The sequence below is a fragment of the Brassica napus genome, chromosome C4, assembly GCF_020379485.1.
Source record: "Brassica napus cultivar Da-Ae chromosome C4, Da-Ae, whole genome shotgun sequence".
Taxonomy (NCBI): Eukaryota; Viridiplantae; Streptophyta; class Magnoliopsida; order Brassicales; family Brassicaceae; genus Brassica; species Brassica napus.
Window position 1 is genome coordinate 44,110,594 of NC_063447.1, and position 16,765 is coordinate 44,127,358.

A 16,765-nucleotide genomic window follows, 5' to 3' on the forward strand; every position below is an offset into this window, starting at 1 on the left:
GCAGTCTCGGAGGAGGAGATAGCAGAAATGATGGCGGGTTATGAAGAGGAAGATCAACCCCATGAGGAAGGGGAACATGCCAATGGTATGGATGAGTGGAGCACAGTCGTCATGGAGCCGACACAGAAGCAGGGGTCTCGTAAGAGATTGTTTAAGCCACCAATCAATGTTGCAGGGAGTACAAAGCTGAGGAATGCAGCAGCGCTTGTCTCTCCCCGTAAACGTGTTGGAGCTAGGACGGGGACTCGTAAAGGGGATGCAAACAAGAATGGGGAGAGCAAGGTTTCTTCAAGCCTGAACTCTGGAAATTTGAAAATTTAATTTATGGATCAAGTCTTATTATTTTTTAGCAAGTACGTTTGGGGGTGTTTAATTTTCAAGGTTTTTTTAATATTGTTTGGGTGTTGGGAAAGATCTCTATGTAAGATCATGCATTGGAATAAAATTTGCTATTTGGATTATTGGTGTTGGATCTGTTTTGAGCAGATACATAAGATTTTGGTATCTGGATGGTTGGACTTTCTCCTACAGTCGTGGGTCCTTAGTTTGGCTTCGGTCTTGGGAATGTTCTTTACGGGACTGTCCGTGATATTTTGGTGGCTCGTTCATTATAGAACCAAGGGATGGGTTTTATGGTCTGCGGTTTTGTTTGGTTTCTGGAGATGTGAATCTTGGAGCATTATATGGATAAAGAGATTCTTATATTGCAGATTTCGAGTTAGGCACATCACGGTTAATACATGGATTGTTTGCTGGGTTCTTGTCGTTTTGATGTTTTCGTTTGGGGTGAATTGGGATCATGAGGATGGCGTCATCATACCTTATCAGAGTCGGTTCTCATTGGTTTGTGACTGGTATTAGTTTTACATTGAGTGTGACTTATCTTATGAGATGAAGATAATAGTTCTGATGATTATATGGTCATTAGTGCTTGGCTTATATACGCTGTTCCAACAGAAAGTGTTGCTAGTTGGATATCTCAGGAATTCCAAGAGAAGATTGGATATTAGAAAATTGTTATTGGCTAGTGACTACCCTTATCTTTCATTTTTGTACGGGTTATATAGGAGCTTTTATTGGAGTTTAAAAGGAAAATTATTAGGGGTTAAGGAGGGTATTGGAGAACTCAGGGTTTCATTACACCCACTTTCGCCAGCTTAAAAGAGTTTTTTAAATGAGAATATTAAGTTGGAATTGCCGAGGAGTCGGAAGTAAGTGGACGATAAGTTATTTAACGGAGATATGGCATAAACACAAACCGGATTTTTTATTTTTATCAGAGACAAAGCAAGATTTTGGGTTTGTCCAGAAATTTCAGGGTCATTTCGGATTTGATAATCTGGTCACAGTGGATCCGGTTGGAAGAAGTGGTGGATTAGCGCTTTATTATAATAATGAGTATCAGGTTAACGTGTTATATTCAAGTAACCGAATGATAGATGTGGAAGCAGTGGCTCTTGGGAAAATGGTTTATATGACGTTTGTGTATGGAGAACCAGTGCAAGACTTGCGTGAACAAGTGTGTGAACGATTAACCAGATATGGAATTTCGCGTTCAGAACCTTGGTTTATTATTGGTGATTTAAATGAGATTACAGGAAATCATGAAAAGGAAGGGGGAGGGTTACGGAGTGCGAGTTCATTTGTTCCTCTTAATAATATGATAAGGAATTGTGGTTTACTTGAGTTTCCGGCTAAAGGAAATAAGTTGTCATGGCAAGGAAGGAGGGGTAAGGGCAAAGGGGCAGTTATGGTTAGATGTCGGTTAGATCGGGCGTTAGCAAATGAAGAATGGCATACGCTTTTTCCTGTTCTTATACAGAATATCTAGGGATGGTAGCATCGGATCATCGTTCTGTGGTGGCTTATCTAGAAGATAAAGTCCCCAAGAGGAAAGGCCAGTTTCGATTCGATAAAAGATGGGTTGGTAAGGAAGGTCTTATAGAATCAATCACACTGGGATGGTCTGATAATAATGGAGACACAAGATCGGGTATAGTGGAACAAATTAGTAACTGTCGCCGTGAGATAGCCAAATGGAGGAAAAATAATCCACCTTATGGGAAGGAAAAAATATCGGAATTACAGAAAGCGTTGGAAGAGGTACAAACAGATGATACTAGAACTCAAGAGGATATTATTGAGGTGTCCAGGAAGCTACAAGAGGCATATAAGGATGAAGAAGAGTATTGGCATCAGAAAAGTAGAAATATGTGGTATGCATCTGGAGATCTCAATACAAAATTCTATCACGCTTTAACTAAGCAACGAAGGGTCCAGAATAGGATAGTTGGGTTACATGACGGGGAAGGAAATTGGGTTACAGAGGACATTGGAATAGAGAGAGTGGCGGTTGAATATTTTGAGGATTTATTTACTACTACCTCTCCATCGGAGTTTGATGCGTTTCTCTCAGAGGTAACACCGGGTATAACTCCACAGATGAATCAACGATTATTGAAGATAGCGACAGAGGAGGAAGTCAGAGAGGCTCTGTTTATGATGCATCCTGAGAAGGCACCAGGACCGGATGGCATGACAACTCTGTTTTTTCAACATTCATGGCATATTATTAAAGGGGATTTGGTGGAGATGGTGAATGATTTTTTGGTGTCTGGAGAAATGGATTCAAGGTTAAATATTACTAATATTTGCATGATTCCAAAGACGGAGAGACCTACAAGGATGACGGAGTTGCGACCTATCAGCTTATGTAATGTAGGGTATAAGATTATTTCGAAAGTTTTGTGTCAACGGCTGAAGGTATTGCTGCCTTCCCTAGTTTCAGAAACGCAATCGGCATTTGTGGCAGGGCGACTGATCTCTGATAATATCCTTATAGCACAGGAAATGTTTCATGGATTACGGACTAATGAGGCGTATAAAGGCAAGTATATGGCAGTCAAAACGGATATGAGTAAGGCTTATGATCGGGTTGAATGGGCATTTATTAAGGCATTATTACAAAAGATGGGGTTCCATGAGCATTGGATTAAACTAATGGTGGAATGCATATCATCAGTTCAATATCGGGTTCTTTTGAATGGCCAATGAAAAGGACTTATTATACCACAGAGGAGCTTACGACAAGTAAATCCTTTATCTCCCTATTTATTCATTCTGTGTACTGAGGCTCTGATATCAAATATTAAGAAGGCGGAGAGGGAGAAACAATTAACAGGAATAAAGGTGGCCAGGGCATGCCCATCAATATTACATCTGCTTTTTGCGGATGATAGTCTCTTCTTCTGCAAAGCTCAAAAGGAGGAGTGTCATACTATTCTAAGGATATTAAAGGAATATGAGAAAGCTTCGGGTCAACTTATAAACTTTGATAAGTCTTCAATTCAATTTGGACACAAAATTGAAGAATCTGTCAGACAGGAGCTAAGGGATGTTCTGGGCATTCAAAATTTGGGAGGAATGGGAACATACTTAGGATTACCGGAGAGTCTTGGAGGTTCTAAGATACAAGTTTTTGTCTTTGTTCCGGAAGGTTAAATAATAGGGTCAATGGTTGGACTTTTAAGTTCTTTACAAAAGGAGGAAAGGAGGTGATCATCAAATCCGTGATTACGGCTTTGCCAAATCATGTGATGTCGTGCTATCGTTTACCCAAGGCTATTGCAAAAAAATTGACGAGTGCGGTAGCTCAGTTTTGGTGGAGCCCAAGCGGTAGCACAAGAGGAATGCATTGGAAATCATGGGACAAAGTATGTGTAAGTAAGGAAGATGGAGGTTTAGGGTTTAAAGATATCACTGACTTTAACACTGCAATGCTTGGCAAACAATTATGGCGGCTGATAGAAAAGCCAGATACTCTATTTTCTAGAGTTTTTAAAGGTCGGTATTACAGGAATGCTTCACCCCTGGAACCGATTCGTTCATACTCTCCGTCTTATGGTTGGCGGAGTATTGTTTCTGCTAGATCTCTGGTAAGCAAATGACTAATCAAAAGGGTGGGAACAGGATCCTCCATATCTGTATGGAATGATCCTTGGCTCCCAACCACTCGCCCGAGACCAGCAAATAAAAATCAACACAATCTTTACTCAGACCTTACAGTGGATTCGCTTATTGATCCTCATTTGCGAAGATGGAATTCGCAGGCGATTCGGGCTTTGGTGGACCCACAGGTTGTGAAATTAATAGAGAGTAAACCTTTGAGTAGGACTCGGATGGCAGACAAAGATGGATGGCATTTCACAAATAATGAAAAATACACGGTTAAATCTGGATATCAGGTGGAAAGGATATATCCAGATAGGGCAAAACCACCAGTAGTGTTTGGACCTACGGTGGATATTTTGAAGGCACATTGCTGGAAAATACGGTGTCCACCAAAGATTAAACATTTTCTATGGCAATTGGTGACAGGGTGTATAGCAGTGAAGAAAAATCTGCATAAGTGAGGGATACCGGAGACATTGTTTGTGCAAGGTGTGGTGCGGAGGAGGAATCAATCAACCATGTGTTTTTTGAATGCCCTCATGCACTTCAGACATGGTCTCTTTCAAAGATTCCAACAAATCCAAATATGTTTCCGACAAGTTCCTTCTTTGTGAACATGGATCATCTTTTTTGGAGAGTGCTTCCACAGATGGAGGATCATCAGTTTACATGGATACTATGGTATATTTGGAAGGGAAGAAATAATAAAGTCTTTAGTAATATGGATGTAGATCCGCTAGATACCCTTAAACTGGCTGACACGGAATCAAAGCTTTGGGCTGAGTCGCAAATTCTGACTGATGAAAAGAGAGTTCAACAGGTTGGTGCAATGGTTCTTCCGTCAATCTCAGGAAGATGGTGTTTTACGGATGGTTCCTGGAAAGACAATGATATTTTCTCAGGACAAGGATGGTATAGTACTCTAGAGGGATTTGCGGGTTTGATGGGTGCAAGGAATGTCCGGGCGTCCCTTTCTCCACTTCATGCAGAAATGGAAGCTTTGTTATGGGCAATGGAATGTATGAAAAACTTACGACAATTTCAGGTTACGTTTGCAACGGATTGTTCTCAATTGGTGAAGATGGTTTCAACACCAGAGGATTGGCCAGCATTTGCAAGTTATTTGGAGGATATAAACAGCTTGAAGGAGACTTTTTTCCTGTGCAGAGATTATCTATGTCCCAAGAACGCAGAACAAGCAGGCGGATAGCTTAGTCCGTAGCGCTAGGAAATAAACGTATTTTGTAGTTCACATGGATCAAGATCTCCCAGTTTGGTTCACAGAGTCTATATGAGTCTGTAAAGTAGATGACCAAAAAAAAAAAGGATTATATTTTGTAGTTGCTGAATTTTTATTAAATTTGAACATGAATTGACTGGCCTAAAATCTTATGGTTTTTGCATAGAACCACCTGTTTAAATGGGTTGAGGAAGCCGTTCTTGAAGAGGTTGAAGATGCCTTGCCAAAGATTGCACGATTTGAAGCCGAAGTAACTAAAGAAAAATCAAATGTTGAAGATTTAAAGGGCGTGATAACTGAGTTGATAGAAGAGGTTGTGAGAACTAAAAAAGAGATGAAGAGATGTGAAGTGAAGATGAAGATTGTGTTTGTGATCATAAGCTTGATCAGCATTGGTGTCGTAGTTAGTTTGAAGAACTAAGTTGTTGGTGTCTGTTTTTAGTTGAAGTTGTTGTGTTTGTTTTAAGGTGGAGAAATAAGTTGTTGTTTGATGTAAAGAACTAAGTTGTTGTGTTTGTTTTGAAGTGAAGAACTAAGTTGTTGTTGTTTGGTCACCATTTATCTTACAAACACTAGAACCATTAATCTTACAAAAATTAAAACACAAGTGTCAAAGCACTAAAACTTTTGAAGCAGTAGAACCATTCATACAAACCTTGAAACATAATATAAGTGTCAAAGCACTAAAACTTCAAAATAGATCCGAAAATACTGAAACACAGACACATTTGCCAATCCAAAAATACTATCTCTCCGACCCTTGTCCCTTCCAACTTCGAAATCACGAAAACCATCGTCCCCATCCTGACGCATCTGAGCTTGGTGGTGCATGTGTGGCTTGTTCCCATCTCTCTGACCCATGTGGCCGTGTTGACCCTCGTGGCTGTGTTGATCCTTGTGGCTGTGTTGACACTTGTGGCTGGGTTGGTTGTGATGATGATGCATGAGACTGTCCCTGGCTTGGTTGTGATGATGATGCATGAGACTGAACCTACAATGAAAAAAATGTTCAAGTGAGCCTAACAAGAATATAAACTAATCATAAACATCTTTAAACTTACTTGATTTTTCATAGGGCGACCTCGTGGTTTCTTGGGTTGGCTTTCAACAAAGTCATTCTTACATGTCGTCCTGTTATGACCATCTTGCTTGCAATTAGAACATGTAATAACTCGATCAGCACGAGTTAGCTTTGTACTATCAGTTTCAGAGACTGTCAGACCCTTCTTCTTAGACTCTGTCTCACCCTTACTCTTCAACCTATCATGGTTTTTTGGTCTTCTCGGGTTTCCTTTCCTCCAAGGTGGTGGGAGGACACCTAATCTACCCGTATCAGACCATAACTTCTTCCCTTGGACAGGCCTTACCCCCATGCTATAGGTTTGACGCCACATAGCTATGGTGTAACAAGGAACTACAAAGTCAGAAAGTTTTTTACTTTCTTTAAGGATCACATAGGCGCCATGAGTGCATGGAATTCCAGTCAATCCTTAGACTTCGACTCCACTTTAGCCATCCGAAGATGCGTCCTCTTTGTGAACTTTGTTTTAGCCCTATTAGCTATTACAACCCTTTTCACATTTCTAACCATACATTGTCTCCTTATGTCCTCTAACATCTCCAATAATGGCTTTCTTCTTGCTTCACGGATGGTTCTATTGAAGGACTCGCTTAGGTTATTCAGATTATCGTTGGACAAGGTCCTAATTTGAAATAAGCTATGGACCAGGTTTCTGGTTTGGTGACTTGAAGAGTAGCATAGGCGTCTGGATTGTACTCTTTCAGCTTTTCTCTCCAGCTGTATAACTCCTTGCTATTCGCCAGAAGAGTCTTTGTAGCGTCATGTCATGGCTGCCTTTCTTCCAATTATCGAAAACGTGTCTGCAACACTGTCTATGCTCAACCTCTGGAAGAATGTTGTGGACTGCTTTCACTAAACCCTGTCAATTACAAGCATGAGACAGTTAAATACAATTAACAAACCATAAAATGCTTTAAAAAATCAAGATCAGACACTTACCTTCTGTTTGTCAGACAATATAGCATAACCTTTGCCATCTCCTAAGCCCAAGTTATTTGTGAGGTGTCTCACAAACCAGTCCCAATTCATGTCATTCTCCACTTCTACTACTGCCCATGCAATAGGAACAATTCGATTGTCTCCATCACGCCCTACAGCAGCCAAGAGATGACCCTTTATGTCCCACTTTAGAAATGCTCCATCTAAACCTATTATTGGTCTACAAGTAGTCTTCCAAGTCTCCTTCTGCGCATGAAAGCAAACATGTAGCCGGAAAAATCTTTGTTTACTTCCTACTATCGGCCCAGGGATAGTTTCAATTTCCTTTGTAGTGCTAGGGTTAGTTCGAAAAATCTCTGCTTGATAATCCCAGATCTTGTTGAAAGTTCTTCGTGGCTTACTTTTCTTTCTTTCATAACCTTTGTCTTCGCATTCCCACAAGCTTCCACACTCACAAACATCCTATACTCTCTCTGGATCTCAGTAGCAATTTGATGCTTGGTGATTTTCGGATTCAGTCTCAGCCTCTCAGCGAACAACATTGCTATAGTAGAACACTTCAAAAACTTTGAGTGTCCTGTTATCTCACACTCGTGCTCACTCACATAACATTTGATCATCAGCTTCTGTTTGCTCTTCTCATAAGAACAATACACTCTCCAGGGACACGAGTTATCTTCATCAGCACATTTCGCACCTAACTTCAAAGAAGTGGACCGATAAAGCTTGATGTTACGCCGGGTTTTTAATGTATACTTGTGAAGGGTATGCTTGAATTCTTCAGCAGTGGAGAAAATGTTTCCCAGTCCAAGCAATGCCTCTGGATCCACATCTTCTCTGTAGGCTAAACTGGGAATTGATTGTTCTTCATTTTCATCATCTGATGAAAGAGGTTCCGAATTTTTTTCATCATTCTCACAATCATCATTCCTCGCTTCTTCTCCGAAGAAGACAGTCAAATCGCGACCACCTTCTTCCTCGATACCACCATGATCGTCTGCTTCATCATCAGGGACTTCTTCGTTATCTGGGGCTTCATCTGTTTTGCTCTTTTTCTTCCTACCTACATCGTTGACTCCACTTTTTCTTTTTAATCCACTTTTGGCCCCAGCGGCTTTGGATGATTCTCTGAGAAGCTCGCCACAAGATTGTCCCGACGCCGCTGACATAGACACTACAGAGCTTGCACCACCGAGTTTCCCTTGTCGAGACTTCTTGTTCTTTTCATTACCCATCTCTTCTCTCTACGATCTGGTTCGTCGAAGACTCGAGATTTTTGGTGGTGGTTCGTGATTTAGGGCTCGTTGTGGAGAAAACCCCCAAATCGATTTGGGAAACAATGAGGGATGTGTATTTTTTTAATTGACAGAACACGACATCGTTTTGGTTAACGACGAGAATTAACTGGATTTAAACGTTCTGTTAGTGTAATAAACGTCGGGTTTAAATTGATCCATTCAACGAAAAGTTAGGTATTTTTTAGATAGTCAATAATAAATGCGTAATTTTTGTGGTTATTTTGAAAGCTGGGGTTATAATGGTCCAATTCAAAAAGTTGGGGTTTTTTTTTTTAACATTTTTCCCAAAAAAAATCGATTGAGAAAAAGAAAACTATGATAAAATCATTTCACAAAAATAAGTGAAAAAATAAGGGGGGTACTTACGGTATTTCGGCTGACTCCTACAAAAAAAATCAGAGATTGTATCATCCAATCCAAGGCTTTGTGAGATCGATTGGTGTGAGTTAGTCGCAGAAAGATGCAGGTGATTGCGTCCTGCTCTTTGCGACCTGATCCGTTCACTCCCTCCGATAATGATTTCGTGGGTCGACGACAGCTTCTCTCCTCCGCATGCTCCAGGATCTCCCAAGGCGACCACGTTTCACACCGACCAGCTTCTTCACTGAAGTAATCAGCCCTTTTCGCTGAATTTCTGCAATTTTCCGCTTAAAAAGATGTTTCTTTTTTGATTTGTGTTCCTTGAAAGATTGTGAAACTTTATGTTCCTTAAAGCATTAGCTTCTTTCACAGCCAATTTTGCTGAAATTCTTGCACTTTTGAATTGGGTTGCTTAAAGGTTTTTCAGTACCATTGTTAGAAACAATTCATAAACATTGAATGAGACATGTATTCTCAGTTTCACTTACATGACCTTAAAACAAAGCTTTTTTTTTAACAAATGATAAAGTTTTCAATTTAAAAGCAAACTGAGAAAATGCTCAGTTTGAGATTTGGAACATTAGTTCATTAGTTGTGTTTTCTTTCTGTTTGTGAAATTTGTTTCCTGATATTCATTTAGCTTCTTGTATTTTTTTTTTTTTGGATAGGATTGGTCGAGATAGGAAGTCGAGTTTGCAGGAGTTAGCCATGAAAAGTGTCCCAAGGCGAATCTGGTTGACAAGTGTATTCATGAATCTGTGCTGTAATCCTTCAAGGTACTTATCAGGTCTGCACCTATTTTGTCATCTTCTTTAGCTTTGTTTTCAACACATTGATGAGGCAAAGTCTGTATAGTAACCTTAATTGTCACACTCAGAGCATTGTACTTCTTAGCCACTGATGATCTAAATCCCACATTAGAAATCATTTTGAAATAAAGAGTGTTAAATTTCAGAATCTTAATACAGAAACTACGGTATCAAATCATATTTCTAATGCTATTTATTGGTCTAGTAGAACATGTATCAATTGTCAACTGTTGTAGCCTTTACACAACACTTTTAGTCCTAGTGATGTAGTTGGTTGTTGAGTTAACGCCTTTGATGAAACTGCAGCACTAGCACTTGGCGATCCATCTGTTGCGACAGTTGAAGATGTAAGTCCACCTGTTGTTTTCCCAGCTGGACCTCTCTTCCCTACCGAGGTCAGTTTCTGTGGCGAGGATATCAAAGTTTCAGGTTTCTGATGGTCACACTAAGAGTTCATATAATCTTTCCTCTGTTTGTTACAGGGGAGAATTGTTCAACTGTTTGAGAAGAATACTTACTCCGTTGTCAACATATTTGATGTGACATTACGCCCTCAGCTCAAAATGACGGGTGTGGTTGAGGTACTGTTGTCTCACTACCATAAAAAACAAACTATCTCTTGTTCATGTTATTTGTCAATTATTTGACATACAGTTTCTCTCAAACTCAATGGTAGATACCTGAAGGAAATGGCTCTGGAGTAGTTTGGGATGAACAGGGATACATTGTGACAAATTATCACGGTGAGATGACCTTAATGAAAAGTGCTTAACTGATTGTAGAAGAAAAGATGATATGTATCTTCTGCTGAACAGTTATTGGCAATGCTCTTTCAAGAAACCCAATCCCTGGTGATGTAGTTGGTCGTGTCAATATTCTTACATCTGACGGGTGAGGTTTTGAACGATTTCAGCATTTTATCCGTCTCTCTTGTTGTGTCTCACGTGTGCTCATATGTTGTGCAAATCTTGAAGGGTACAGAAGAATTTCGAAGGGAAACTTGTTGGCGCTGATCGTGCTAAGGATCTTGCCGTCTTGAAAGTAGAAGCGCCTGAAACACTCCTGAAACCGATCAGAGTTGGACAATCAAATTCTCTTAAAGTTGGGCAGCAGTGTTTAGCAATTGGGAACCCGTTTGGTTTTGACCACACCCTTACAGTTGGTGTCATCAGCGGTCTTAACCGCGACATTTTTAGCCAAACCGGTGTTACCATTGGTGGTGGGATTCAAACCGATGCAGCTATTAACCCGGGAAACAGGTATAGAAGGGTGTTTTCTTCTAAAATCATTTCTTGTGTGTGTGTGTGTGTGTGTTTATTAATGGATCTGTCTGCTTTGTATATTGCAGTGGAGGTCCTCTGCTGGATTCAAAAGGGAACTTAATAGGGATCAACACAGCCATATACACACAAACAGGAACATCTGCTGGTGTGGGATTTGCAATACCGTCATCAACTGTATTGAAGATTGTTCCTCAACTAATCCAATTCAGCAAAGTAAAGCACACATAAAATCGATTGTTTAGTTTCTTTTCTTGATGTTGTTACTAAAAATCAAAAGTTACAGGTCCTTCGAGCTGGTATTAACATAGAGTTGGCTCCAGATCAAGTAGCTAATCAACTAAATGTTCGTAATGGAGCTCTTGTACTTCAGGTATGTAAATAATGCATACTCTAAAACCTAGAAACGTAGTCTTTATTTTCTTTCTGACATTTGATGAGTGTGAATGCAGGTACCTGGAGATAGTCTAGCTGCAAAAACAGGGTTGCGTCCAACATCCCGAGGTTTTGCTGGTAATATAGTACTTGGAGATATCATTGTTGCAGTTGATGATAAACCCGTAAGCTTCAGTTTGTTTGTTCTTGAAGAAAGGAAGAACCTCTTCTTGTTTTTTCTCAGAGCTGAGATTCTGATTGTGTGATTGGTCAGGTGAAAAGCAAAGCTGAGTTGATGAAGGTATTGGATGAGTATAGTGTGGGTGATAAGGTGAAACTTGCGATCAAGAGAGGAAGTGACGATTTGGAGTTACAGATCTCATTGGAAGAGAAGAGTTGACAAACATTTGATCTCTCCCTCTCTTTAATGTCTCTGTTATTTTCCTCGTTCAATATGAGAATAGCAAAGTCACTATCGGTTCTCAGTCTTTGAACACATGTATGTATGTCAATGGAAGAAACATGTTCCCCTCTTGAAATAAATATGTACTTTATATGAAGTGGCCGTGGTCGACGACATACAGATGTGTACTTTTCTGGATCAATTGTGCAAATCACTTGTGAATCTGATACTTGTTTCACTCAAAACTAGTCTACAAAGGTGTAAAATCACAATCATCACTGTCTCGTCTCTGTATCTTCAGTTCTCTACTTGGAAAGTAAAAAAAAGGTGTAAAATCACAATCATCTTTGACCTTAGAAATTGTTTGGAAACCTCGGACATTGTTCAATAGCTCACAAAAGACACGATGGCAGAATCTAACAAAATCAAAATCCAAACTGTCAAGAAACTATGGTTTGACACATGGTAGATTGTAGGGGACCCCTTAGAGTAAAGAGATTTGTTTCTAGCAAAAGGAACCTCTCCAAGGCAGAGAAAGTTTATTGAGGATCACTGAGTTTTGTGCAAAGTAGATTGCAAGTTCAATCCCAGAGCAAGAAAGTAAATCGTGTTAGTCACACAAATACATAGCACAAGATGAATATGAACTTTAGATAACATTTAAGATATCTCTCTCAAGTGTATTGAGTTAAACGTCTAGGGTTTATGCAAGTCATTACCATGAATATGGAGCTTAGAGTCGGACAAGTAGGGAACTGATATGTATACTTGAACCTTAGTTTTCATCTATCTCAATCTATTTATTTGTTTTGTCTTAAAATGAAGTAAAAAGCGAAAATAAATAATTTTTTTTTTTTGTTTGGGTAACAGCGAAAATAATTTTTAAAAGTAAAAAATGACTCAAGTCTTCAAAGAATTCGGTTTAGACTCGTACCGATAGTCTGAAAATGGGTTAGATCCCTTCTTGGTAATGACTTGCATAAACCCCCATAACTAATTTGCCGACAAAAAAACACTAAGGGGGTTATTGGAACCAGAATTTGGAAAGAGTTGAGTGATTTTAGAATTTGACAAATTTTTAAAAGTTTAGTAGATTTCACAAATGTTTCCTAATTTCTATCAAATATTTTGTATTGATTTCTATAGATTATTATTGATTATTAAGAATTTGCACAATATAGTTTTTCAAAAAGTATTTGCTTCTAAAGTATAAAAAAAGTTGTAGAAATTTTCTAACAATGAATTTCGATGAGACACTATTATATTATCGTTTGGTGTGTTTACATAGACAAATGACATTTTATGGTATTGGTTATTTGTGTTATGCATGGTTTGTTTTTAGTTATGTTGTGAAAATAATCATTTTTATCTTCATACTACATGACATATTTTTAACAGTCTTGTTTTCATTGATATTTTTTTTGAGACACCACTCATACAAACGAAAAACTATGTTAGAACACACCAACTATGAAACTTACCGACAAAGAGATCTTCTGTAAATCACATGTCAAACAAGAAAAATATATCATAAAGTGTGGGAATGTTTTTATTAGTACACAGATTTCAGAAATCTTATGAGTAGACATACTATTTTCAAAGTCTAGCTTATGAGTTAAAATATAAAGAATTTAGTTCTCAATAACCATAGATTTGAATAGAATAGCAAAACCAATAAAAACTAAATTTTTTTAATAACAAAGGATTTGAATAGCCGTATGTCTTTGTAGAATAAAATCTAAAACCCTAATCTATTTTCAAAGCTTAAATCTCGTCTTGTTTCACCCTGTTTAAGCTTGTTTGATTTTTTTTAATCTTCCTGATGTGAGTTAATTGCTAGAACCTTTTAGGTTGACAATTACACTAATTTTTTTTACATATCCGACTGCTGCATCAACTTAATCTGATTGTTTGCTTGCATTAGAAACTTGTTCTTGAATGTTTAAAGTCTTTCTCTGATATGTTGAAATCGACTAGAACCTGTCTCAAATTTGAAAGAATTTTTTTTAATATTTTTAAGATAAATCCGATTTTTCTTATAGATAAATCTGAAATTTTTAAAGATAAATCTGATTTTTTTTTTATAAATCCGACTGAAAACAATATATTATATATTTTGATTCGATTTTCCTATTTTTTTTTAAAACCTTATATCTTTATCTTCAGCATTTATCAGAAAAATATCGATTTATTTTTTTCCTAATCCTACTAGGAATAGGAATTGCTAGTATTTATCTGAAAATAAATAAATTTCGGATTATTACTGATATACTAGCATTATCAAATCATTATATTTAATCTGATAAATATCGAAAACAAATAAAAATAAGAAATGATTGCATTTTTTTTGAAAATGTATACTAATCTGATTTCATGCATGGATTTAACTTTATCTCGATTTTGTATAGGTTTAACTTTACCTTCCTGCATATCACATGAAATCATCTGATTAGGATAGATCATTCCACTGATTAGTTTACTTTCATGTCGAAAATTGATAAAACTGATCAGATTTCATGCAATGGATTTAACTTTATCCTAGATGTATAGGTTTAACTTTACCTTCCTGCATATACATGAAATCGTTTGGATCATTGAAAAAAAATATTGTTATTTACTTGCATTGCTTGTACCCGACTGAAAGAGTATGTGAATGATCCGTATTTTCTTACTAATGGGGATAAACTACAAATATTTTTCAGATGTCAAAGATTGCGAATCTTGATTTCAGTGCTTTGAAAAGCAATGGTGACAACTACCTGGAATGGGCGCTTGATGCAAAGATCATGTTGCGATCAAAAGATCTTGGTGACACAGTCACCGAAGACAACAATTCCAGTGACAAAGACAAGTATATAGCTATCTACATGATACGCCACCATCTCCAAGAGAACTTGAAAACTCAGTACATGACCATGGAAAATCCATATGACCTTTGGATCGCTTTACAGCGAAGATATGACCACCAGAAAACGGTGTTGCTTCCAAAGGCTCAATATGATTGGAAACACATAAGGTTCTTGGACTACAAATCAGTAGACGAGTACAACTCAGTCCTGTTCAGAATTGTGTCCTTGTTAAGGTTATGTGGTGAAAAAGTAACCGAGGAAGAGATGCTTAATAAAACTCTCTCCACGTTTCCTCAAACCAACATGGTATTGCAACAGCAGTACAGAGAGAGGAATTTCGCCACATATACTGAGTTGATAGAATGTCTCTTGTTGGCTGAAGCTAACAACGAACTGTTATTGAAAAACAGTGACATGAGACCTCCTGGTACAGCTCCATTACCCGACATCTCTAAGCTGGCTATAGAGCCAAAGAAAGAGAGTAACCTTGTCCAACACAATGACCATCCCGGTCCAAAACGTGGAAGAAGTCAAGGACGAGGTCGTGGCTCTTTTAAAGCACACGGGCGAGGACGTGGTCGCGGTACCACATCCGGCTTTAGCCGTGGTCGTGGCCGAGGCCGTAGTGTGTCTTTTAAACCACAGATCAAAGCTGATCGATGCCACAGATGTGGTATGGGTAATCATTGGGCAAAGAATTGCCGAACTCCTAAGCATTTGTGTGAGCTTTACATGGAGAGCTTAAAAAGAAACCCGGAAGCTAACATGGTTCGAGACCCGGGATATGATGATGATGATGATGATGACTTGGAAGACGTCCAAGATCACCAGCTCGAGTCAGACAAAGTTGATCACATGGAGTTTGAAACTTCAGACATACTGAAATAAGGAATAAAAATTCCATATCGTTTTTTTATTGTTTTCCCCTGGATTTGGTGTTCTTTAAGATTGTTTATCAGTGTTTGGCTTTGGATTTAACTTTATCCTTATGAATGAATAATTTTTTTTTTCATTTCTCATATGCCTAAGAATTAGATCATTAAAGATACCATCTCTAAAAATTTTATTATTGTTCATTAACTTTATGATTATTGTTTTTGAAGAATGAAAAGTGGAATGGATACAATCGTGGTGGACAGTGGCACCAGCCACACCATTTTGAGAGACAAACGATTTTTCATACATCTCACACATAAGGTAGCTAAGATCACCACTATAGCTGGCACGGCTAGCTTAATTCAAGGCTATGGCCACACCAATATCTTATTGCCAAAAGGTACACATCTTGAGATTGAAGATGCTTTGTACTCACCTAGCTCAAACAGAAGTCTATTGAGCTTTAAAGACATAAGACTGAATGGTTTCCATATCGAAACAATGGGTGAAGGAAGTAAAGAATTCCTACAGATTTATAAAATCACCCAAGGCAATAAGAAAGTCTTTGAGACTATACCTGCGTGTGGGACTGGTCTTTATTATGCCCAGACCAGTCTTCTTTAGGCTAATGCCGTCTTGAATAAAGAATTCAAAGAAGAGTTCACTCTTTGGCACAATCGGCTGGGACACCCCGGTTCGAACATGATGCGAAAACTCATATCAAATTCAAATGGTCACAGTTTGAAAACAAAAAGAGTTATCCCTAAGAATATCACATGTGAAGCATGCTCACAAGGGAAACTAATTACTAAGCCATCACGTACCAAAGTGAATAAGGAAGTGACAAATTTCCTAGAAAGAATACAAGTTGATATTTGTGGACCAATACACCCACCCTGTGGGACATTTAGATATTTTATGGTCCTGATTGACGCATCCACAAGATGGTCACATGTTTGTCTCCTATCAACTCGTAATCTAGCACTTGCAAGATTGCTGGCTCGGATAATAAGACTGAGAGCACATTTTCCAGATTTTCCATTAAAGACTATACGTCTAGACAATGCAAGTGAATTCACTTTCCAAGTTTTTAATGACTGTTGTATGTCCATGGGGGTAAGTGTGGAGCATTCTGTAGCACATATCCATACTCAGAATGGCCTGACTGAATCCTTTATAAAACGGATCCAGCTGATTGCCCGGCCACTCTTAATGAATACCAAACTCCCAGTATCAGCTTGGGGACATGCAGTACTACATGCAGCTGAGCTAATTCGAATCAGGCCATCTAGTGAGCACAAATA

General features: G+C 38.4%; 2 protein-coding genes across 2 annotated transcripts; both read left to right on the forward strand.

Moving 5' to 3' along the window:
- The first annotated feature begins 8,863 nt into the window (after positions 1-8,863).
- On the forward strand, positions 8,864-11,893 carry LOC106347823 (protease Do-like 8, chloroplastic). The gene is made up of 11 exons (XM_013787427.3): positions 8,864-9,118; positions 9,538-9,656; positions 9,985-10,073; positions 10,161-10,259; positions 10,355-10,421; positions 10,494-10,569; positions 10,653-10,937; positions 11,027-11,174; positions 11,245-11,331; positions 11,411-11,518; positions 11,608-11,893. The coding sequence occupies exons 1-11, from the start codon at positions 8,970-8,972 to the stop codon at positions 11,731-11,733; spliced, it is 1,353 nt and encodes a 450-aa protein (XP_013642881.1). The 5' UTR covers positions 8,864-8,969; the 3' UTR covers positions 11,734-11,893.
- A 2,545-nt stretch (positions 11,894-14,438) lies between these two features.
- On the forward strand, positions 14,439-15,473 carry LOC106350369. Its single transcript, XM_013790265.2, has one exon. It carries the CDS (start codon positions 14,439-14,441, stop codon positions 15,471-15,473), a length of 1,035 nt encoding a protein of 344 aa, XP_013645719.2.
- The last annotated feature ends 1,292 nt before the right edge of the window (positions 15,474-16,765 follow it).

Coding starts and splice junctions, on each gene's coding strand:
- LOC106347823 (XM_013787427.3), top strand. CDS start 8,970: ATGCAGGTGATTGCGTCCTGCTCTTTGCGACCTGATCCGTTCACTCCC. Junction 9,657..9,984: donor TCCTTCAAGGTACTTATCAG/GTCTGCACCTAT, acceptor ATGAAACTGCAG/CACTAGCACTTGGCGATCCA. Junction 11,519..11,607: donor TTGCAGTTGATGATAAACCC/GTAAGCTTCAGT, acceptor GTGATTGGTCAG/GTGAAAAGCAAAGCTGAGTT.
- LOC106350369 (XM_013790265.2), top strand. CDS start 14,439: ATGTCAAAGATTGCGAATCTTGATTTCAGTGCTTTGAAAAGCAATGGT.